Here is a 26503-nt window from a genome sequence, read left to right on the forward strand (position 1 = left end):
AGTCCATCACAGCTCACCATTCTAGAGAAATCTGCTGGTCACAAGTCACAAGAGTTGCTGTTCTTTTCTCCTGTCTTTTTTATTTTCTCTGTCTCTCTCTTCTTTCTCCTTTCCTTGAAGCATCCCAGATATTTCCAGTACTTTGAATTTGAAAGAGTTGGGCTTTAAGGCCATCAACAATCACTGACATATTCTACTCATTCTCACTGGAAACATTTGTAAATGTTCATATTTTCTACAACTTGGGACATTGCTGTTTAAATTTTTTTTCAAACTTTGAAGTTTAGGGGTTCCTGTATGATTGAGGTTATATCTAGAAAAGCAAATCAATATATACCACACTTTGTAAAAACACATATAATGCAAGAAATTTTCTTTAGATTGTTTGAATAAATGGCTTTCCAAGGTATAAAAATTTTCTGTTTCACCATTAATTGAAATAATACTATCTCCAGTGATTCTGAATTAATTTTATTTTTTCACAGTTTGTTCTCTCCATATATTTGCAAACATGATAATCAAATTATTTACCACAAGCACAAAATAACGCACTTCTCAGTAAGTTGAATGGTGATCACCAGAAGGATACTCGCTCTAACATTAGGACATGTATTACGGAAAAAAATTGCAAAGAGAAAAAACAAATCTTACTGAATGGCACTTGTTGAGCAATAGGTTAACATGTTCTTTAATCAAGGATGAAGTATGATATTTCAGCTCTTTTACATGTTAAGAGTGATTTTTGTTTCTGCACTTTTCCTACAATTACCATTTTGATGACTGTTTTTATATAAACACAAATGAATGTTTACAGATCTTTAAATAAATAGTAAAATGCTTAGATGTAATCTCATAATTAATATATTATAAAGAAACAGAGATTTTAAAATCCATGAGCCCAAAAGTACACATCTGAAAATCTAAGCAAGGATATGACATGATCACTCCACAATGTCTTAAACATATTGAGACATTTTAGTGTTAGAGTTTCCCACTGAACATTTACAAAATAATTGGGTTTTTGTTGCAAGAAAATTGCTTACCTGGAAATGTTCAAGAAGTACATTTCCTCTTTGGAACTATAATCATGATACTGCAAGCTCTTATGGGACTTTCACAAGACATAGGCACATTTAACTGAAAATGATTGAGTGCCCAACACACCACAGATGCCCAGCCTAAATAACAGCAGTGGAGATTACCAAGAGTCAGCTTCTTGTTTCAAAAACAAAACCAAATATATTCGGCCTCATTTCCAAGATAACCACTTGTGTGTTTCCAGAGAGTCAACATGGGATTAAATTTTGAAGCCATGAGATGGAAGCAAAAGACCATATGGGCCTCAGAAGAGAAACTTGTATGAAAAGGACAGCACATGGGTATATTTTTTTAAATTATGAAAACTTAGAGCGAATTTCCCAATATTATTCCTTTGAAAACACTTTAGAAAAAACTGACTACAATGCCTTTAATTAATTAATTGAGATAACTTTATATCTCTCTAGAGATCAGAACACAAGGGGGAAAAAAATCTAAATGCTCTGTAACTTTTATCATCCAAGGACTGACTTTGTGAGAATATGTATATAGTAGGTCCGTCCCCTCATTATGTTTATTCCACCAGTTGTTTTGGTGACATATTAAGCATAGTATTTAGCAAGAAAGACATACTTTGGGGGAGTGTTCATTTTGAACTTCCTGCTTATTCTATTTACCCTCTAATGCTGTGCATTGTATTTCATTACATTGGTATTACGTTTGCAGGTATTGCTTTGTAGTTATAACCTGCAGTCTTAATCTTCTCAAACATATCAAATTAAGAATATAATATAATTAGCTTTTTAAAAACAAGTATATTTAATAATCAGAACTATTTAGATATATTTAGAAATTCTTTAGATACTATTTAGATATGCTAGTACAGGTTTGATTCATAACTGATAATCTTTTATAATTATTTAGTTAAAATATGGGCATTCCTAAAAATTTATAAGTATTTTCTCAATCTTGCCAACTTCACTGGGTTATTGTGAAAAGTCAATATGATAGGAGAACTAAAAACACTATGTAAATAAGAAAACATAACCATCAGAATTGTTAAAATTTTTTTAAAAGTGTCTTTGTAATCTACCATTTATCAACTGAGTGACTAGAAAAGGTCATATGACCTCCACAAGACTTACTGTCCTTATCTACAAAATGAAAACAATTATAAGAGCCTTTGTAAACCTTTTACAACAGGATAGTTGTGTGGTTAAAATAAGACTAGCATGAGTGAACTTGAAACCTATGCCAAAACAAGGCCTTATACATCACAGACTCTGGATTCTCAACCACTCATGAACCATGCTATTCACTTAGTTCTGGTTTCTTAAAACCTTCCAGACCTCCTGCTTTGGCTTTCTGTCAAAATTAGCTAAGTACTGGTTAATCTCTATTTCATCCCAGCTGAACTCCTTTACAGTGTAGCCTTTTCCACATTTGTGGAACCAGAACTCATTCTCTATCCCTTCCAGTCCTTCCAATTGTTCTAAATGTTTTTCTACCTTAACAGTAGGGAGGGGCTATTCCTATGTCTCAGGACTTTTCCACTTCTAGCTATATTACATTTTACCCCCTGACAAGGGTTCATGCCTCTGTCCCTCTTCTCTACAGCTCATTATTACTATTTAACCTCAACTAAAATAGCCATGTTGCCCTGCCAGTTTTGCCATGACTTTAGTTTAGATTCCTTTGCTGTTCAAACATGCTTTGGAAAGTCACAGACCGTTGTCCTAGAATGTGTTTATTCTGCCTAGAACCTTGAATTTCAGAGCCATGGAAGAAATCTGAGATAGTAACTCAGTTCCCAGCGTTGCCATAGTAGCCCAATATCAGCATGTGTATTAAATATGTAATTAAGACTTTGAGTTTAAAACTTGGTGAGATACACTGTATGGAATTTTTTGACAAAATAATAACTTATCCTCATGGCTACTATTTATTATGAAATTACTTGGAGGCAGAAATTGCATATATATTTTCATTAATATTTAAAACAATTTGTTTACTAGGTTTTATTTTCTAATTTTAGAGAATAAAAAATACTTGGTATATTTACACTGGTAAACTGTGGACTTTGGGGTGAAAATGATAGGTCCATATAGGTTCATTGTAATAAATATACCTCTGCTGTGAGGGACGTCAATAGTGGGGGAGGTTGGACATGAGTGGGGACGAAAGGTATATGGGAACCCTGTACTTTCCACTCAATTTCACTGTGAACCTAAAACTCTCTAAAAACTAAAGTTTATTAATTAAAAAACCATTTTGGTGTGGTTACGTGACTTACTCAAGACCACTCAGGCCACAGATATCTACGGATTTATAATTCAAAGCTACTTCTATTTCTCTTTCTACTGCACCACACAGCTTTATCTGCCCCAGAGAATGACAGCTTAGACAGTATATGTGAACATAAACACACACCCTGATGATTAATTAGATGGCTTTCTATAGCACAGATGGCAGGAGAGAGACAAATACTGTGTAATTAACATCTACTAGGCATTAAGTCAAATCATATAAAATTGCCATCATTGTAGAACATATTCTTTTTCCCAGAATTTGTGAAAGGAAAATCAAAATGGAGTCTATATTGCTAAGAGAGCTCCCTAAAATGGAGCCAGGAGGCTATTACAAAGTATGACTTATGCACATCTCAGCCTGAATAGAATCTAACCTTTTGATCTCTTATTGTCCTACTTAAGACATCTAGATCATCTGCCAGAAACTCAAGATAATTATTGGGCCCATACCCTAAAATAACTTGTGGCAGCCTCTCTACTTATTGGACTACCCTAAAATAACACATGATTCCTCAAGGACAAATATTTCCTGATTCACGTCAGAGTCAATCACAATTCTCACTAGGCAACTTTTAAAAGCCTTGTGGCTTTTTGTCTTTATAAGCCCCTGACTCTTTCTCTTCCCTGGAACACTCTTTTGGTTTAACCAGAATCTGTGTCTCCTGAATTGCAATTCTTAATACCCCAAATAAACTATTTTATTATTTTCAGCCTTCTGCACTGTTTTTCTGTTGACAAATTCATATTTTCCTCTGTTTTGGGCTAAGACATTTCACTCTGGATAACTTGCCTTCTTTAACTCCTGGTTTGTTTTGTCATTTCTTCTGGCTGTGACTGGATTATATGACAAATAGTAAATAACCTGTGATTTGTAAAAAGGTACATATTAGGCTGAGAAAACAGATTTGATATAAAACTGTTTTGCCTTAATTTGCATCTCATTTTTTAATCTCTATTATGCTAATAGGAAAATGCATCAGTGTGTTTTTATCAGATTTCTTCTTAAATTCTAGATCATTTTGAAAATGGATGTGTAAGTGCTCCTCTAAAACACCTCACTAGTTATTATATGATATGTTATCTGTCTTCCTAAAGATTAAAATCTTTCTTCTTATTCAGAATAGCGATGTTATGTGCAATGCAATTATGTATACTAGATTCATTCCAAAATCATAAGAAAAAGTGTGGCTACCAGAGGTAAAATAGTAACTACAACATAAACATAATGCCGAATATACAGAAAAATTTATCAATGACTATAATTATTTTCTTTTATAGAATAAATACCAAATATACATTTATTTGACTGAAAATGTCACATTGCTTTTATGAAGTAAATTTACAAAGTGTTAAACATTTGATTAAAATGAATGATGATTCTTTAGCTATAGCATGTGGGGGGCAATCCCACACCTTTTAAGGTCATAACATTAATGTAAAATAACAGCTTTTTTCCCCTCTACTTCTATAAGCGGAGGATGCTGCTGCCTGAAAGCTGTCTGGGAATTCAGCCAAAGAAAGAAGGTTGCAAAAATTCTGGGGACTTTAAAGAAAAGTGGTTGGCATTAGCTTGGTCCTCACTTTAAACTAAAATTAAAACAATAGACAGACATGTACAGTAATCTCTCTTTTAAGGAAAGAATAGAATTCCTCTATAGTAATGTCAAGTGGAACAATTTGGTCCTGGCCCAAGTTATGCAGCTGTTCCACAGGAAAACAGCAAAAGGCTTCAGTCCAAAGCAGGCAAATAAGGCATGATTGTTTATAAACAGTCACTGGGGCCCTCACATTTAGAACAAGGAAAACAATATTAGCATACAGGAGGCCAGGTTAGCAACATGAGTCTCAGTATGAGTTGAGTCACACCATCATTTTGTGATTTATACAAAAGATAGTGGTGCTATTTTTTCTACTATTAACTTGCCTAATAACCATGGATAATTCATACTTTAGGAAATCATATATCGGTCAAACATTTTTAAAGAAACAATAAAGATTTGATCACGGATTAAAGAAATATGTCAGCTACCAAATGTAAAGAAATCATACACCTGTTATCCTCTTCTTATTCTCACCTGCTCATCAAAGGGGGCTCAGGTAATTGGTAAGGATAATAGAAATCGGGTGTTTCAGGAGTCAGTTAGAAGCTAAGACACAGTGTTGCTTCTCCGTGATTCCAAAATAACAAAATGGGGAATCAGGTGTAATAGCAGCAAAATAATGGAGAACTTTGACGGTGATTACCAGAGTAAAATAGGAAATTCGAACCTACCTGTTGGGTAAATGTGATATCACATACTTCATTTTTACGCCCACTCTTTACAGGCTTTTTTGATCCTATCTTAAAATATGGACAGCCTCTCTACTATTTTTTGTTTTAAAACTTGTTTGACATAACTTTCTTTTCTCATCCCTTTTCCACTTTTCATGATTCATTTTCTGAAATGGGCGTCCTTCCTGTTTTCTTTGTTTCCCCACCACTTACTAACTCCCTGATTAATCCATTTCAATTCGTGTTCTGTTCTCTTTGCTCTAGTGAGACTTGTTTTCTTTATGATCAGTAAAATTTCCTTCTGGGAAAATCCAACGATTTCTTTTCAGTCTTCCCTTGTTTTTTTTGTCCTATCTGTCTCAACTGGCACTGTTGGAGATCGAATATAAACTAGAGAGGCTAGAACTGAGACTGTCTTTAAAGAGGTTAATGTCTTCATTTATTGGAAATGATAGTTACTTTGAAAATGCAGAAGAGTGGATTTTAAGATAATTAGGAAGGGCATAAGAGAAGCAGTGGTCTAAAGGCAAAAAGGAGTCTAAGAAGTTGGCTATACCTTTAATGTCAATGGCCTGGAGGTCTACAAGGGAAGAAAATGGTAAAAAGAGAGTTGGGAATGAGAATACAATACAAGAGAATAAGTTAATGTACATTTACTTGTGGACCATAGCACATAGAATATAACATTATGATCTATAATGATAAAGACAGAAAATAATAATCATTTTAACCCTTCTGGAGCTTATGAGCGAATTGCCAGACGATACTATACTAATTAGAGGATATTCTATATGGCTGTAAACTCATGCTAAAAATGGTCAGCTTGGTAGGAATTTGGCAAGTTGCCAGAAAGGGCACAAATACAGCAGAAAGCCTGATAGAAGAGAACAGCAGCAGTAAAATGTGTCTTGAGACTAGCCAGTTCTTCACCTTCAAGCATCCAGAGCTTCAATTTCAGTGCTGCACGTTACTGTAGGGCCCATCCTAATTTTTCAGAACTGACTTTGGCCAACATAGGTGACAATTTAGACTCAGCAATTGAAGTAGCAGAAAATAGCTGAAGGAATGTAATCTTTGGGCAGTGATTGAACTAAGTTTAAATCCTGACTCATCCATTTTAAATCTGGATGAATAAGGAAAATCCGTGAATACTGAGCTTTAGTTTTCCTTTCTGTAAAATAAGGAGCCTTTTTATTTCCATTACCTATAGCAAAGTGATACTCATCAAGATCCTTCTGAGAAAGCTGACGTTTTCTATTAAACTTCTGGAACCTTTGTATTCTTAAATAACATAAATAAATAAGAGATTGTGTTTTTCATTCATCTGCAGTGCAGAGGATTATTGCATATCCAAGCTTATTTCTAGGTAACTGAAACAGAGACCACAATAAGGCATATCTATTCAACCATATCTGATCTGAGGGAAATGGACTACTTAAATAGCTAATTACATAGATCACAATCTAAGTATTCACCAAAAAGAAAAATGTGGATAGTGAGAGTGGATATGGAATCAAAGAGAAGATCTTTGATAGGTAATTGGATACTATTTGAGTTGGAATGTATTTATTGCCAAGCATTCTATATATTGTATTTCCCATCTTCACCTCATTTAATTGTGTAAATTGTACACATATTCTAAATGTACACATATGTACTCTGGGGCAGAACTATGGAGAGAAGGTAAAAGCAAAAATCCTTTGCTATTCCCTGATACTTTATCATATCTCCAAACACTGACCTCTGAGGTTATAAGGAGAAATGGAAACAAAGGGCGGGGGGTGTGGGGAAAGAGGAACAGACAGAGTTGGAAAATAATAAGCAAAGGGAACAGGAGTGGAAATGGAAGGGAAAGTTAGGAAAGAAGTGCTGGTATTAGATATACAACATTGGGAGTAAAGAAACTGGATTTAAGTATGTCTAAAGCTGACTAGAGGTTATTACACTTCTTTCTTAGTTAAAGTACTGATCTTACAGCCAAAAGCTCTGTTGAAATTGCAGTACTGAAATGCACTGTCACATTAGATAGTGCACTGCAGTTGAAAAATGTTTTCTATAAGCAACTTAAACTTATCAGAGGGTAAGAACTATGAAAGTGAATTGTACAGGATATATGTAGTAAAGCTACTTTGAAAAAATTTGCTCCTTTCAAGGTCTAAAACGCCTTAAATGTTTCTTAAAATATAGAAAAACATAGATTAATTTACAAAATGCTCTTTAAGTCAGTATATTTTAAATCTCTAGAAAATAATTACTGGAAGAGAGAACAGTTCTAAAATAACAATACTGTGATAAAGAAAGTGTGAATTCACTTAGTGTGTTAAGAAGTATAAGACAATACAATTGAGGAAGTTGAAATTTCAGGCTTATGTATTAAAATTACTATAGAAAAATTCCTCATGTGATAATATGAAATCTACACTTAAATAACAAATGTTATTAGAAACAAATCTTTAGTAATTAAATTTGATTTGCTCAAAAGCTATCCCATATAGTTATGTATAGAGAACAATTAAATGCCTCCCATTAAAATTTAAACAGAAATGCAAATCAATGGAAGCTTCTAAAAAGATCAAATAAATGACTTTCAGCTCCATGTAGAATGTTACTATAGAAAGATCAAATCACTTCCAATGAAATAATCCTTATTTGGATACTCCATACTTGAATTTTCTATTAAATATAGATTTTCTATGAGTTAGCTGTTTATAAACATGAATGTCAAAAAGTAAAATTTTAGGGTTGAAGTGATGTTAGAACTCATTATTCTAACAATGAAATCGCTTTATAATAGAAAATGTGGAGTCTGTGACCCTTTTCATTCCCACTACCTCCAAACATATCACATTCACAAATTATGTCTCAGGGGCTACACTAGAGGTGTAGATTTGATTACCCTTAGGAAAATGATTTCCCATGTAACTTTAAAACTTGGGCATGTTTTGAGGATTCGGTATTTTCAAAGTTTTTCATGAGAGAAGGAAGTTCAGCATGTGTAACTTCTACAATCTGATGATGTAAAAACAGTGACTGATTAAGCCTATACTCCTTTCAGTTTGAAATATCTTAGTGGGGAAAAAAAAAAAGAAAGAAAGAAAAAGAAAAAAAAAAATCGCAGTTGGAAACCTCCCCAGAAACTTCACTAGATGACAAAAATACAAGACCAGTCTTCCACAGACACTTAATGAAGACATGGTTCAGGAGGTTTTCTGTTCTGAGATCACTTTGCCCACCAAGAAAAGACAAAAATAGTGGATTTCTGCGGTTAAAGACTGCAACCAAAGCAGGATACAAGAAAAGTAAAAAAATTTATTGCTCATTAAATCACTTACAGTGGTTTTCCTTTGGATTCACAAGTCAAAATTAAAGGCTGTCCTTCTTGTGGAAAAGGAGTGGATGGTATAATCTTAACTGATGGTGTATCTAGGCGAAAAGAAAAAGTAATATTAAGAAAGGTCATTACACACATATAAAACTATATATTTAATAATTGTACATCATGGTATATGTTCAGCCCATTTCTTGTAATTGTATATATTTATACAATTTTGTATATTTATATAGATTTAGTGAAACAGGGTCTGCAATTTTAAGAAGCTACCATCCTGTCCAGGAAAAGCTTACAAAAATATCTGAATATCTTATGAGCACCACCGTTATATTATTTCTGAAATCTGAATTCAAAAGTGAAACTGCGAAAAGTGGTTCAGATGAATATCAAGCATTTCATACAATTGTTTCTTCAACTATTTATAGATGGCCATGCATACTATTATTATGGACTGAACGCGTTTATGTGCATTTGAATAACAACTATCTCATTGTTGCAGGAATACCAGGGACTCACAATAAGGAACCCACAAAGAACTTGAGATCAACTACTGTCTCACGAGCATTATGCAGAATCTTTTTGAAAATGCAGTAATGCAGCACTCAGCACATGCTGTTTGCTTTAAAGCACAGTTAGCAAATCATCTGAAATAGTTACTTAGAATATTACTAAAAGTTAACATTTTGTTATATATGTTACAACATAATTGTTATAAAGTTACTTCCATTTAACAATAAAATCATCCTTAGTGGAAGAAGATGCAAAAATACTTTGAGACATTTATATTTATAACTTTTATGCCATGTAATAGTGTTTAATCAACACAGAGATACATATTACATAGAAAAAATGGAAAATAAACTAAGAACAGAGACAGTGTAAACAGGCTCATTCCTTTATGACACCTTGCTAGTCCTGGTTTTGTGTGGCTCACAGTCAACATGGAACTGTCTCCTCCTCTTGTCTCCATATCCTCAACAATAAACAAAATAGGCTCTGAATGCTCCAGGGGGTCACAATTATTCTCACCCTTCCCTTAGTTGTGATAGAAGAACTGAACTACCCTGAGGTTATACTCATTCTCTGACTTTGAAGCCAATTCAATAAGTATCAATCAATTGTGTAATTTTTAGTTTAGTTATCTTATTTCAGGAAAATATTATGCAGATTTGTCATATATAGAACAATAAACCAGATCCTGTGGAAGGCCTTGTATCCCACTTATAAATTATTTATACTTTTCAAATGCATTCTTTATCAATCCTTTAAAGAAAAAAGTACATTCAAGATAATCAACAATAATATCCCATTTACAAATAGGCATTCCATGTACATCATGGTAAAAAACTGTAGTATAAAATAACCCAGGAAGAAAAATTAATTTGAAGAAATATGACATATATTGTCATATTTTTAACCAGTAGAAAAAATATAATTTAATAAAGGATTGAAACATACTTCACTAATCTCATTACCATCATCACATTTATGGAATCAGTTAACATGATGATCATATAATTTTGTATTCCAAGTAGAACACTTTTAAAAGTGAAGAGAAAATATTAATTTAATTATATAGAATAACAAGTGTGAACCAGAATGATTCTGGGAAAATGAGGGCTAACATCTTTTACATTTTGACCATATATACATATAGCAAAATTTAATTTCATCCTGACATAGAAAATAAAGCTTCAATTCTAGAGAAAAAGGTGGCAGAAGAAAGATCAGAAAAGTGTGATGTTGGGGAAGAGAGTTGTGTACCTGTGATGATTAATTTTACGTGTCAACTTGACTACACTATGCAGTACCCAGATATTTGGCCAAAAATTCATTATTTTGGGAATTCTAGTAAGAGTGTTTTGGGAAACGATTAACATTTAAATCAGTGGACTGAGTAAAGCAGATTCTTCTCCCTAATATGGGTGAGGCTCATCTGATACGTTGAAGGTCTGAATAGAACAAAAAGGCTGACCCTCCCACAAATAGGAGAGCATTCCTGTCTGATGGCAACTGAGCTGGCACATCAGCCTTTTTCCTGCCTTCAGATCACACTGAAACATCTGGGTCTTGAGCCTGCTGACTTTCAGACTGGAACTATAACATCATCTCTTCTGGTTTCTCAGGCCTTTAGACTCAGACTGGAACTAAGTCATCAGCTCTTCTGGGTCCCTAGCTTGCAGACTCAGCCTGCAGATCTTGGAATTTGCACCTTTGTAACAAATCCCATTAGTTCTTTTTCTCTATAGAACCCTGACAAATATAGAATCCTTACAAACAGACCCTGGGATATTTCTTCTATGGGGAGTGACCACAGGGAGCACTGGGAAGTGAGACAGGAAGGGAAGGAAGTAAATCAAGAGTGTGTTATTGAGCAGATTACCCTGTGGGCAGCTGGATTCAATCCTGCTGTGGAACTCAGAGAGACAATGCAGGGCTTGCCTCCGAGTCACCTCACTTGATGGGCAAGGGAGAGGAGTATTTAGGGAATATTGACCAATACTCATTAGTGTTCGGTTGAGGATTGCTGGGGTGGGGATGCAGGTGTTATTTCCCTGGCACCCCTGGTCTACTCGGTGCACAGGAATGGTGTGTGCCAAAGGGATATGGGCAAGTCACCCCCAGTATCTGCCTCAGTGAAGTAAAATACACAGTTCTGCCTGTTTAAGTAATTTATTAGAGGTGAGAATTTATATAACATGTGGTCCCCTGAAGCATGGTTCAGCATTCCCTTTAGATCCAGAACACAGAATGTGAATTATAAGCAAGTGCAAAAGCAGATAATATGCTTAACATGTATTTCTGTGAAACTTTTAGGAAGACCTCTAAGTTACCAAAATCAAGTCATATAATATAATACTCTTATTTTATTTCTGAATTACTCAATATGTTGATTAGTCTTTGTTCCTAAGAATTATCTTCCCTAGGTTTTTTAACACTCAACCCTCCCACCCCTCACAAACACACACAGACACACGCACTGATAGATACACATATATCTGATTCGACATATATCTCTGGCTACTCTTTCTCATATTCTGTTGGGTTGTCTTCTTGTATTTAACCTTTAAATATTGAGATCACCAAAAATGGGATTCACAATCTGTTCTCACATAATTCTCTAGGTCCTTTTAGCCATACCTAATCTCTGCAGTTTCTATCTACTCATTAATCACTCCCAGGTTTATATCCTAAGGCAGTTCTGTACCACAAGCTGCACTCATGTATATGCAACGCCTACTTGACATGTCCAGTTGGATGTTGAAAAGACATGGCACACTCAGTATGTCCAAAAGGAACTCAAAGTCTCCCACTGACTGACACATTCTCCCCTGACACGTTCTTCTTCCAGCAATTTCTAGTTCTATAAATACCACCAGCCTCCATCCAGCTACATACACCAGACACCTCCTGTTCCCTTATCTTTTCTATAATCAATCAATTAATCATCAAGTTTGGTTGACTTATTTCCTAAATAATTTTGAAATCTACTCATTGCTTTTTTATATCTCCACAACCTTTCTTTCATTTAGTCTACCGCAAAAGTGAATGGTCTCCACCATGTCAGCTTTTTACACCTCTAAATCTGATGACATCAATTTTCTGGTTAAAACCTTGCATGGTAAATTTTTTCTCTTAGGATTAAAAGAAAAATAATCAGGGTAGTCTTTAAGTCCTATGTGATCTACACAGGTCTTTACTCTCAAGCCTTGTAACACTCAATTCATTCTTTGAATTCCAGGTAATTATACTTTCTTTTCAGTACTTTAATGAATATGTTTCTTAACTTTATACAAACTGTCTGAAATGCTCCATTTTGGGGGGATCCTTTGCCTTTTTAACTCTTTTAAATCTTAACTCAAATATTATTTGCTGAGGGCAATCATTCACTACCCTCACATTTGGTCATGTATCTCTGCTGCATGTTCTCTTTTTCATCTCTGTATAATTTTTAAAAGGCATTTCTGTATCCTCAGTGTCTAGCATAGTGCTTTATACAAAATCTGTGCTTAATAAATAAATTATTAAATGAGGGAACACTCTAATTTTTTATTTTCTTATTATCATTTTAATACATTAATTTTAAAATATTAAAAACTGCTTAATTGAAATTTTGTTGGGGCCTGCATTTGTATGTAAAATTAATATTAAATGCTCATGTCACAAACCTTACACTGAGTTTTATTCTTACACATATTTAATTTAATTAAATGTCTATTGCTGATTCTCTTCCTGGTATAAATTTTCTGCATTAGATAATATTAGATAACAACTTTCCATGATTATACAAATGGCAATTTGTTTTTTAATGCATATACCGCATAAATAACTTTTCTCTCCTCATCTGATTTTGACAGGGGAAGCACTCAATTGTGAAGAGATTTATTTATATAATTGGTCAAAATTCTAGTTTACAGTTCCATGAAATGTCAGCATTCATCTTTAAACATACCACGTTAGCAATGTATACAAAATTACATTTTTTACCACATCAAAACTACAGTAATGTGATATTATCCCAAACTTGACCCTTTTTCAAATACTTTTTAAAAAATTTTTTATTTTATTGAAGTATAGTTGATTTACAATGTTGTGTTAGTTTCAGGTGTACAGCAAAGTGATTCAGTTATACATATACATATATTCATTCTTTTTTAGATTCTTTTCTCATATAGGTTATCACAGAATACTAAGTAGAGTTCCCTGTGTTATACAGTAAGTAGATCCTTGTTGGTTATCTATCTCATATATAGTAGTATCTGTGTATTCATCCCAAGCTTCTGATTTATCTCTCCCTGCCACAGTGTTTACTTTAAAATAACATTTTGAGGGCTTCCCTGGTGGCGCAGTGGTTGGGAATCTGCCTGCCAATGCAGTGGACACGGGTTCGAGCCCTGGTCTGGGAAGATCCCACATGCCGCGGAGCAACTAGGCCCGTGAGCCACAATTACTGAGCCTGCGCATCTGGAGCCTGTGCTCCGCAAAAAGAGAGGTGAGAGGCCCGCGCACCGCGATAAAGAGTGGCCCCCACTTGCCACAACTAGAGAAAGCCCTAGCACAGAAACGAAGACCCAACACAGCCATAAATAAATAAATAAATAAATAAATAAAGACTTTCTATAAAAAACATGAAGAATGGCTTATTGTAAAAAAAAAAAAAAAAAAAAAAACATTTTGAATATGTAACATTTTACATGGCCTAAAAGTCAAAATATTTTATTTTTTTTTAATTAATTTTTATTGGAGTATAGTTGCTTTACAATGTTGTGTTAATGGGAAGGAAATCTAAAAAAGAGTGGATATATGTATCAATTTTTTTTTAATAACAGGAAATAATTTGGGCTTTAATAGATTTTTACTTAATAATAAAGATCTCTATCATTACTATTCCTATTATATTTTCATTAATCACTTTATTGTATCCATAAGGGAGCTGATCAAGCACTGTTAGCAAATAATCAATAACATTCTAGAAATACCATTAAATTAGTGTAGAACTCCTATTCTTACTCAGATATCTCAGTTAGCCAACAAAAAGACAAAACCAAAAAAAAAAAAAAAAAAAACTGTACTCATCTCAGAAACTGAGTTAATTTTAAGAATCTTCAAGTTCCAGGATTTCTTCAAAATATTTATTTTAATAACTGCCACCCCCAAGGTAAACATATTTTTCTGTATTTATATATATTTATATATCAAAATGAATGGGGACTTTTTCAGGAGCAGCACAATGCACAACAGATAATAATTTTCTAAAATAATCTTCAAATTTATGCATATATTATGCTATTAATATTTTTACTAATCCAGATGTGAACAGGAGTCAGAAAGTAAATACCACATATCCAAACCTTTCAATGCATGTCTTTGCCAAGTTACTATTAAGAAGTACATTTTTTTTGCCCCTGTCCATATATAAGTTATTTGTAGATTTTCTTCTTGGTTGTAGTTTTTCATTTCAAAAGGATGGGGAATATTTTTTTAACCAAAGTTTACTTATATAGTAATTCCACACTTGCTTTGGAAATAATCTCTCTATTTTCCAGTCTAGGTGCAATCTGAGTTGCATTTCATCTTGCTCCACTTCTTCACAAAACAGAATGACACTTTTTCTCTTTTTCTTCAGTACTTTTGGATGTGGATGATATTCTGTTTTTAAATTACTAGTATAATGTATTGTATTGTACCAATTAAACAGAAAAGAAAAGGGGGGGTTAGTAAAAATGCATTATCATTACCATTATTAATTCACACTTGCTTTATCCTATATGTTAAACTCAGATTTTTATTTTTACAAACTAATAATTTCCATGTTTGTTTTAAAATGTCTTCAAATAAGTCAACTCTAACAATACCATATTTATTGAATATAAATTTATGTACATAGTAGTATAATATTTATTACATATAATATGCAATGTTTATAATGTTACTATATATAAACACATATGAATGAAAGGGAACAGTAAATAATTAGATTTAAATTATTTCAGGATATATACTTCTATTATAAAACACTGCACTTAGTAAAATATGTATTTAAAAAAAAAAAAAAAAAAGGCCATGAAGAACCTAGTGGCAAGACGGGAATAAAGACACAGACCTACTAGAGAATGGACTTGAGGATATGGGGAGGGGGTGGGGTGAGATGTGACAGGGAAAGAGAGTGTCATGGACATATATACACTACCAAATGTAAAATAGATAACTAGTGGGAAGCAGCCGCATAGCACAGGGAGATCAGCTCGGTGCTTTGTGACCACCTAGAGGGGTAGGATGGGGAGGGTGGAAGGGAGGGAGATGCAAGAGGGAAGAGATATGGGAACATATTGTATGTGTATAACTGATTCACTTTGTTATAAAGCAGAAGCTAACACACCATTGTAAGGCAATTATACTTCAATAAAGATGTTTAAAAAAAAAAATGTATTTTTTTTACACGTCTGCTTCATTCACCACATTTTGAGCATTCAAAATCCCAGACCTTAACCTATTCGATTGTGTGTTGTCAGATGCTAACAAAATGCTTGATATGTTGTAAGAGCTCTTTAAAGATTAGATGACTATATGAATATTTCCTATTTCTCTCAAAATGCAAGCAAATGAGGAAGTTTTGCACAAGCATATAAAACTAGGGATATGGTCATTCACCTACAAATAATTTTTCACTACTTACTAACAGGCAAAATATGCAGATACTTTAAAAGCATCATGTTTCCTCTCTAAGCTTTCTTTTTGTAGGAAAACTATTATTCTTTAGAGTCCATCTTTAAAATTAATAAGATGTGGAAAAAACCCATACTTTTTAAAAGTATTATTTATTTTACTTATCTGACAAATTCTTGGGCTAATTTATAAAGAAGCACAAGTACTTTCAAGAGATAGATTAATGGACAAAAAAAATTGGTTTTTAAAATTATTATTCAAAAATTAAAAGCTTTATGAACTTGGGAAGTAAAGACACCTCCTATCTTATTTGAATGATTCAGTATTTGAATCAAAGTAAAGATATTGATACAGGGGAATGGATTTTCCATATTTTTAACAAAGATTTTAGAAAACTGAAAAGATCTGTGATGAAACTATTATTAAATCACCTAATGGACAATCGGCAAGCACAGCTATGAAAGTATTTAGTGTCAGTGGTTCAACAATATTTATTCATCTCTAAGGGTTTTGTAGGTAGGTAAATAAAAATAAGTTTTAAGTCAATATCTTACCAATAAAAAAAAAAACTTATTCTGTAATCAAAGAAATACAACAGAAATTTAAAGTTATATAAAAGTAACATCTAGCCTGTTATGATGGTGATGGCCAAATTGTTAAAATAAGAGAAGCAACTATAAATGAACATCTAATATTAGTTTACTGTATCATTCCATAGTGTATGATATATTGAGGGAACAAAGATGGTTTATAACTTAAAGCAGTAGTGATTTGCATTGCTCATGGCATGTGGATCTTTGGGTGGAAGGTGTTATCTTGACAATTTTATTTGTCCACAAAAATCATTTCCTATGAACACTCCCAAATGATTCATTTAACAAACAGTTTTATAGGTCTTAAAACATGCAAGGCACAGTACTATTACCCATTTCTATCCATTGTCTCACTAGAATTGCAACATTAAAACACTATAACATAGTATAGTTTTTCACATTGTAACACCTAAAACTCAGGTGTTAGTTTTCATAAACAATGCTACTGAGTGCTTAGCATATTCTTAGAAAAGTAAGCTCATCAGAGCAGAGATTATTTCTATTTTGTTCACTGGTTTATCCTCAGTCCTAGAATAACTCCTAGACTTCAGTTAAATATTTGTTGGATAAATGAATGAAGAATGACTTTTTGTAATTTTTCCCAGCTACTGGTTAGGACCACTAGTGTGTTATAAAATCAAATTTATTTGTCACAGCTATCTTCTAATAATTATAAACACTGATAAAATACTTGGCAAGTCATAATTGTAAATGGTCTGTATGCGTTGGCTCATTGAATTCTTTCATACAGCATATAAGGTAGGTTCTGTTGTTGACCTATTGTACAGAACATGAAACTAAGGCTCAGAGAAGTAACTCACTCTATTTACACAATCATAAATCACCTTAGGCAGTTTGAATCTCTTTTTCCTGACCTTAATCACACGTCAATAACTTTGTTTCCTGTTCTCTCTTAGACTACAAGAGAGATTGATGCTTTTGGTAATAAGCTCTGTGTCCTCTATTCATCTTCAAAACCAACTCTTTCTCCAGCTGGTTGAATTGGAACCTGGCCCAAGAGTTGCTTTTGCTCTATATGATCTGCAAGTTGTAAAACGTATCTGACAATGTTTCTGAGTTCTATGCATAACCTGTCAGTCTACCTGTTTCTCTTTCCCTTCCTTCCTTCCTCCCTTCCTTCCTTCTTTCCCTCCTTCCTTCCTTCCTTCCTCCCTCCCTCTCTTTCCTTCTTTTTTAACTCTCTCACATCTGCCTCTCACATCCTTTTCCTCTCTAACAGATGAAAATATTCTTTGGGTGAAGGTGGTTAAAAGGTACAAACTTACAATAATAAGATTAATAAGTTCTGGGACCTAATGTACAGCATGGTTACTATAATTAACAATACTGTAGTGTATATTTAAAAGTTGCTGAGAGAGTAGATCTTAAAAGTTCTTATCACAAGAAAAAAATTGTAATTATGTGAGGTGATGGATATTAACTAACCATTATGGTAATCATTTTGCAATAAATACATATATTGAATAATTATGTTGTGCACCTTAAGCTACTTCAATGTTATATTTCAATTATACATCAATAAAACTGGAGAAAAAATATATATGTATGTATATATATATTCTCTTATCTTATTCATTACAATATATCCTTCTCATCCATATTCCTCTCCTCCACGAACAACAAAGAAATATCCCCACAGAAAATTTTTGTCAAGGGGAATTTAGAAATTTTAAATATTTTACAGATGAAAGAGTTGTGATTCTTTACAGCAATTGTATTACATAAAGTTTTCTGAACAATTTGTGTAGCACCCTTATAAAGATCTCTTGCTAATTACATTAATACTAAAGAAAATTATGCACCAGTTCACCTTACTCTGAGATAGTGGCTCTCAGTTAGGGACAATTTTGTCCCCCAAGGACATTTGACAATGTCTGGAGACACTTCTGGTTGTTACAGTGTAGGGGAGAGGTAGAGGTGATACCTCTGGCATCTTATGAGTAGAAGCCAGGAATACAGATGAACATCGTACCATGCACCAGACAGACCCTCCCCAACAAAGAACTACCTGAGGCAAAATGTCACTAGTGTCCTCCTCTAAAATATTGACATTTACTCACTTCATTACCTATATCTCTTCCCTGTTACAACAGATTGGGAAATACTAGAGAACTGTGAAACTGTGTGTATCTATATGGGATGCTTGGACTTCTAGAATGAAGGAAATGGTGAATACTCTTAAGACCATCATGATACTTTCCTGAAATAAAAAGCTACAAATCAAGCTCAATCTATACCTCAAGGCCTACTACTTTTTTTTTTTTTTAAAGTTTTGCGAAACTGCTTACTAAATCCACTCTTTTTTTTTTTTTTAATTTTTTTTTAAGTTTTTTTTTTTTTTTAAACTTTGGGTTTATTTATTTAATTAATTTATTTATTTATGGCTGTGTTGGGTCTTCGTTTCTGTGCTAGGGCTTTCTCTAGTTGTGGCAAGTGGGGGCCACTCTTCATCGCGGTGCCCGGGCCTCTCATTATCGCGGCCTCTCTTGTTGCGGAGCACAGGCTCCAGACGCGCAGGCTCAGTAATTGTGGCTCACGGGCCTAGTTGCTCTGTGGCATGTGGGATCTTCCCAGACCAGGGCTCGAACCCGTGTGCCCTGCATCGGCAGGCAGATTCTCAACCACTGCGCCACCAGGGAAGCCCCCTACTACTTTTTATTAGGAGCAGTGGGTTGATATACCCAGAGTTAACCAGAACCATTTCAGCTACAGCACAATCTGCTATTCATTCCCTCTGCATAAGACTGACTTTTTCTAAGATGTCCAATTTATTTTGCCTGTTTGTAATTTTGCAGTAAAACTGAAACTTTCACTTTCCTTTTAGTGCTCACAATACTCTTTCATAATGCTCAAGACTGTCAAGTACTTTTCCTTAAACAGTCTGTTAAATTCCTATAATTCTAGTAAAAATTTATTCTTGTGGCCATCATTTATTTATTTAACAAATACGTATAAATTATATGTATGTATAATATGTACAAGATACTTTACTACTACTATTCAAGTGCTATATCTCCACAGTAATTTTGTCCCAATAAGATAAATCATGTATGGTTCAAAATAATGCAAAATTCAAAACTGAAAGGAACATAGCACTCTGATGAAATATTATGGGAGTTATGGAAGAAGAGATTATAGATATTTGTTAGAAACCAAGAAAGTTACCTAGAGAAGTGGTACTTAAAAAAGTTTAAACAATACATAGTATTTGAACTGGCAGAATTTTTCTAGAGGGAAAGAAAAGAAGGGAACCCAAGGCAAAGAGTTGGACAAGGGTTGGTGTAGAGACGAGTGTGGGCTGTATATGAGGCATCTAGAAGTACTGTAAAGTATAGGGTGCGTTATCTGAAAAGGGGTGCTAAGAGTGACATTATAAGGGATTATATCTTCAAAGCCTTGAATTTCAGGCTGAAGAATTCAGATATTATGTTAGAGGCAATAAGAAATCATCTTAAGTTTGTGATCAAGTGAGTGTCAGGCTCCGAGCCAGGTTTTAGGAGATATTTGGCAGTGTGTAAAACTGGTTGGATCAGTGAGCAATTTAAAGCAAATTATGTCTCTATGATAAAGTTGAGCCACAAGGAAGATCTTAAGAAGAAAACATAGCAGTAAAAATATAGATAATAAATGCATCAACATTTTGTCGATATTCTAATTCATAAATTTCTACAATTGTGGGCTCTAGAGTGCATTACTTTAAGTGCATTTTCTCTGTATCTCATTTATTATCCTTACTTACTTTTTTAGCTTAAAATAATTGTTTCTCCAATATTTTATTCCAGTTATTAGAATAACTAAAATATTTAGGAAATAAAGAAATTTATAATCTAGGTATTTGTAATAATTAAATAATAAAATAAATAGAATTTAGGAATTTATCAAATGAAACTCTCCTATATTAATAGTCTGAAGTGGTGATGTAAAATGCATAGTTTTGATTCGATATTGTTGATAGAGTTAGTTGTGCTTGGGAGGGCAGAAACAAATTCAACTAGTTGATGGCTTCAACACTGGAGATGGATTACTTAGGAAAAGGCATCAGGAAGCCTGCTTGTCAAATTTCATCATTAGATAGGACATTTTAACACTTTGAAAGTTCATTTTTGGAAAAAAGCCTTCATATCAACATTTAAAAGAAAAAATTAAAAAAACTAAACTCATTGTGTTTCTAAACATTTTCAAGCTATTTATGTTTTTGATGCTTTTTTAAAGAACATTTATCAAAAGCACCATGAAATGGATTCATCATGGGGACACAAAATGAAATAATAAACAATGAAATGAACACATTTAAAGTTGTTTTAGGTTTTATAACTCTGCCATGGGATGCCTTAAGCATTTAATGTTTATTTAACAAACATACAACATTAATACATGATGTATAGGTTAGTTCAAATATAATGATTTATCATAAAACTATAAGACAATGTGGAAGTTGACATCGTATTTCCTGTTTGTTAGTCATTTAGTCAACTACCAGGTTCATTTTTATTTCATACATTATCTAATCTTTAAAATGTCCCTTCACATATAATTTTGGTAAATATGAGAAAGGTCAAAATCATCATCATCATTCAATCACCATCATCATCAACAATAAAAAATTTAATAATCCTTAAGTTATTGGTATATTTTGAAATACATTTAAATTGAGAAAACTCGAATCAAAAAATAAGAAGGTCTCTGTGAAATTTCTCCTTTAGGATGAGGATATTTTGTTTGTAGCTTTTGTTAATGAAAAGGAAAAAATATTTTAAAAATTGTTTTAATTTTCCTGATGTCACCAATTTTGTTTGATATTTATCAGTGTTAGTGAATAGTATATGTCCTAGGCAAAAACTACAAAGAAAAAAAATCTTAATATTCTTTCCACTTATTTCATAGGTTCCTTGTTTGTATTCTCAAAAAAGGATAGAAAGGGTTTGCTTAACTTTTTAAAAAATTTTCATTGGGGTATAGTTGCTTTACAATGTTGTGTTAGTTTCTACTGTACAGCAAAGTGAATCAGCTATATGTATACATATATTCCCCCTTTTTTGGATTTCCTTCCCATTTAGGTCACTGCAGAGCACTGAGTAGAGTTCCCTGTGCTATACAGTAGGTTCTCATTAGTTACCTATTTTATACGTTGTATCAATAGTGTATATATGTCAATCTCCATCTCCCAATTCATCCCACCTCCCCTTTCCACCTTGGTATCCATACGCTTGTTCTCTACGTCTGTGTCTTTATTTCTGCTTTGCCAATACGATCATCTATACCATTTTTTCTAGATTCTACATATATGCGTTAATATATGATATTTGTTTTTCTCTTTCTGACTTACTTCACTCTGTGTGACAGACTCTAGGTCCATCCATGTCTCTACAAATGGCCCAATTTCATTCCTTTTTATGGCTGAATAATATTCCATTGTATATATGTACCACATCTTCTTTATCCATTCCTCTGTTGATGGACATTTAGGTTGCTTCCCCATCCTGGCTATTGTAAATAGTGCTGCAAAGAACATTGGGGTGCATGTGCCTTTTTGAATTATGGTTTTCTCTGGGTATATGCTCTGGGTATATGCTGGGTCCTATGGTAGTTCTATTTTTAGTTTTTTAAGGAAACTCCATACTGTTCTCCATAGTGGTTGTATCAATTTACATTCTCACCAACAGTGCAAGAGGGTTCCCTTTTCTCCACACCCTCTCCAGCATTTAGTGTTTGTAGATTTTTTGATGATGGCCATTCTAACCAGTGTGAAGTGATACCTCATTGTAGTTTTGATTTGCATTTCTCTAATAATTAGTCATTCTGAGCATCTTTTCATGTGCCTCTTAGCCATCTGTATGTCTTCTTTGGAGAAATGTCTATTTAGGTCTTCCACCCATTTTTTGATTGCATTGGTTTTTTTTTTTGATATTGAGCTGCATGAGCTGTTTGTGTATCTTAGAGATTAATCTCTTGTCAGTTGCTTTGTTTGCAAATATTTTCTCCCATTCTGAGGGTTGTCTTTTCGTCTTGTTTATGGTTTCTTTTGATGTGCAAAAGCTTTTAAGTTTCATTAGGTCCCATTTGTTTATTTTTGTTTTTATTTCCATTTCTCTAGGAGGTGGGTCAAAAAAGATCTTGCTGTGATTTATGTCAAAGAGTTACCTGCCTATGTTTTCCTCTAAGAGTTTTATAGTGTCTGGCCTTACATTTAGGTCTTTAAATCATTTTGAGTTTATTTTTGTATATGGTGTTAGGTAGTGTTCTAATTTCATTCTTTTACATGTAGCTGTGCAGTTTTCCCAGCACCACTTATTGAAGAGGCTGTTTTTTCTCCATTGTATGTTCTTGCCTCCTTTGTCATAGATTAGGTGACCATATGTGCTTGGGTTCATCTCTGGGCTTTCTATCCTGTTCCATTGATCTATATTTCTGTTTTTCTGCTAGTACCATACTGTCTTGATTATTGTAGTTTTCTAGTATAGTCTGAAATCAGGGAGCCTGATTCCTCCAGCCCCGTTTTTCTTTCTCAAGATTGCTTTGGCTATTCGGGGTCTTTTGTGTTTCCATACAAATGGTAAACTTTTTTGTCTAGTTCTGTGAAAAATGCCATTGGTAATTTGATAGGGATTGCGATGAATCAGTAGATTGCTTTGGGTAGTATAGTCATTTTCACAATATTGATTCTTCCAATCCAAGAACATAGTATAGCTCCCCATCTGTTTGCTAAACATCTTTGCATTCATAAGGTATGTTACCTTCCTAATAATGATAATGATAAAAATAAAGCCAAGCATGTATAATGAATTATCTGATTTAATCCTTACCCCCATCCCCCAAAATAAGAAGTACACTTTCCAGATGAGGAGATTAAAGTTTAAAGTGACTAGCATGAAGTCACATAGGGGAACTTGGATTCCAACCTAGCCTTGCACTTCAAAAAATAAGATATTGATTCTCAAAGTCACATTGTATTCAAAATACATTTTGTTGAAAATGTTTATATTTCACCCCAGAGGTTTTTAATCTGTATTGTGACAACAAACATTGTGGTCTCCTAAAGTATGGGCCCATCTGTCAATAGGCATAGCTTACACACCATCTCAAGGAATCCATGGACTCTGATCACCACCCACTCATGGGCTCCGGTGTGAGCATCCTAGACTGAAAACAAGAACTAATACTTCCCTGGTGGCACAGTGGTTAAGAATCTACCTGCCAATGCAGGGGACACGGGTTTGATCCTTGGTCCACGAAGATTCCACATGCTACAGAGCATCTAAGCCTGTGTGCCACAACTACTGAGCCTGTGCTCTAGAACCCATGAGCCACAACTACTGAGCCCGCATGCCACAACTACTGAAGCACGCACTCTAGGGCCCCTGTGCTGCAACTGCTGCGCGTGCTGCAACTACTGAAGCTCACGTGCCTAGAGCCCGTGCTCTGCAACAAGAGAAGTCACCGCAATGAGAAGCCTGCACACTGCAACAAAGAGTAACCCCCGCTCACTGCAACTAGAGAAAGCCTGCATGCAGCAACGAAGACCTAACACAGCCATAAATAAAAAATGAAACAAAACAAACAAGAACAACAAGAACTAAATCACAAATTAAAAATTATTAGGCAGCATAAAAGAAAACTTAAAAGGCACTTTGAAGGGCAGGATAAAACTTTCTGCAATTAATAATCATTTAAATCACTGGCCTAGTTCCTGAAAATATAAACAAAATTTTCCCTTTTAAAAAGAAATGCAAGGTTTACCCTTAGTATATTACTAGAGATTTAAAATTATCCTACCTTGCAATTATAATATAAAAACATTGGATTCTTTTACAAATTTAAGATATATTATGAAATTATATGTATTATATTTCCTGTATTTTGACAAATCTTGCTACTTTGGCATTCTATGAATTACTTCACTATCAATTCATTCCTAACTCGTCAGTTATTCCCAACTATTTCAAAAGGAATGACATAATAAGAAAATGGAAGTATGATTAAATCATATAGAGTGGTGGTGTCCAATACAGTAACAACCAGTCACATGTGGCTATTTAAATTTAAATGTAAATTGATTAAAATTAAATAAAATTTAAACTGCAGTTCCTTAGTCAGAAGATCCACATTGCAAATGCTGAGCAGCTATATGTAGCTAGCTATTGGCTACTATTTTGGGACAGATATAGAACATTTCCATCATCACAGTAAGTTCTTTTAGACAGTGCTAGTGTGGAAAGATTATGCAAGAGTGATATAAATCATCACTGTTGCCAATCCCTATTTACTTATCCAAATCATCACTGTTGCACAGGTTATACATTTTCTTTCATGGTGGTAGGAAAGAAGTCTGGAAATAAAACACCATCATTGTAGCTTTGCTTGGTTGTTTGTTGGTTGTTTAGCTTTCATGCTCTCAGTTGAGAATTAAGAATCTTTCATTTTCTGATTATAATTGCAAGAAAGGAATAGTCAGAGGAAGATATCTCAAAATTATTAGATAAGACAATAAACACAAAGAGAAAATAGAAGTCAAGAATCTAGTGAAAATGGTGAAACAGAAGTCTTCACTTATTCTAGATTAATTTTAGTAAACTCAAAAATCAATAAGTGAAAAATTTGTTTATAAGAAAAAAAAGGAAGAATTTCATCACATAATATTTTGCAACATGATTTTGCTAAAAAGAATATATGACAATACTCTTTCATCTTTGATAATTTCTGTGCATAAGAATTTATACAGTTTACAAGTGGGAAAATGTAGGTATTTGATGATAAAGAAATTAAAACATTCATTTTTAAAAATTTAATTAGTGCTTATAAACCTAAAAATGCAAATGTTTTACAATTTTGGAAAAAAGATATTTTTACTCCCTTCGAAAAAATTATGAACCATCAAAGTTTTTTAAAGTATTACATTCTGACAATGCAGGTGCAGGAAGAACCAGAAGCAATGATAAATACGACACATTAAGAATGTATTTGAAATCTGAACTCCGTATTTACAATATGGATATGTTCCAGGATCATGCATGACACTTGTTGCCCATTTTGGGTAGATATATCATCAAACCCAGAAAAATATGAAATAGAAATTCAGGTTTGCTATATTTAAATTCTTATTAAAAGTCTAATAAACTTGTTTTACACTATCCCTTTCTCCTTTATTATTACATCTACACATTATTCAAAAAATAACTTAAAAACCTAAAAAAAAAACCCTAAGAATAAAATGTCTATTAGACCCAGGTGATGAATGGTAATTACATTCTTTCCTGATCTTATCAAGGATTAATGCAATAAAGTTTAACATATTTATTGATTATTTTTGTCTTAATTACAAATGTAATCAAATTCATAATAATTTGTAATTACAAATTTACAAATATGAACAAAATTCCTGAAGATGAAAAATAAACTCTGAGGACTGATACTACCTGACTTTAAGACTTAGCATAAAGCTCCAGTAATCAAGAGAGTGTGGTATTGGTGAAAAAATAAACAAATTGATCAGTGGAACAGAATAGAGGGCCAGAAAGAACCTTACATAAATATAGTCAGCTGACTTTTACTGAAGGAGCAAAGGCAGTTCAATGAAGAAAGGACAGTCTTTTTAACAAATGGCACTGGAACAACTGGTCATCCATATGCAAAGACATGGATCTAAACATAGACTTGACATCTTTCACAATAATTAATTCTAAATGCATCATAGATCAAAATGTAAAATGCAAAACTATAAAACTTCTAGAAGATAACAGGAAAAAACTAGGTGACCTTGAGTTTGGTTTTACAC

General features: G+C 33.5%; 1 protein-coding gene across 5 annotated transcripts in view; it reads right to left on the minus strand.

Moving 5' to 3' along the window:
* CADM2 (cell adhesion molecule 2) overlaps window positions 1-26503 on the minus strand; it is a 1048372-nt gene that overhangs the window by 99176 nt on the left and 922693 nt on the right. For all 5 annotated transcript variants that reach the window (XM_082460494.1, XM_082460492.1, XM_082460493.1 and 2 more), the window contains one exon: window positions 8952-9042. In XM_082460494.1, coding sequence (XP_082316620.1) covers window positions 8952-9042 — 91 coding nt within the window. The remainder of the gene's footprint in view (window positions 1-8951; window positions 9043-26503) is intronic.

This window comes from Balaenoptera physalus (genome assembly GCF_965194825.1).
Source record: "Balaenoptera physalus genome assembly, chromosome: 4".
In the NCBI taxonomy this organism is placed as follows: domain Eukaryota; kingdom Metazoa; phylum Chordata; class Mammalia; order Artiodactyla; family Balaenopteridae; genus Balaenoptera; species Balaenoptera physalus.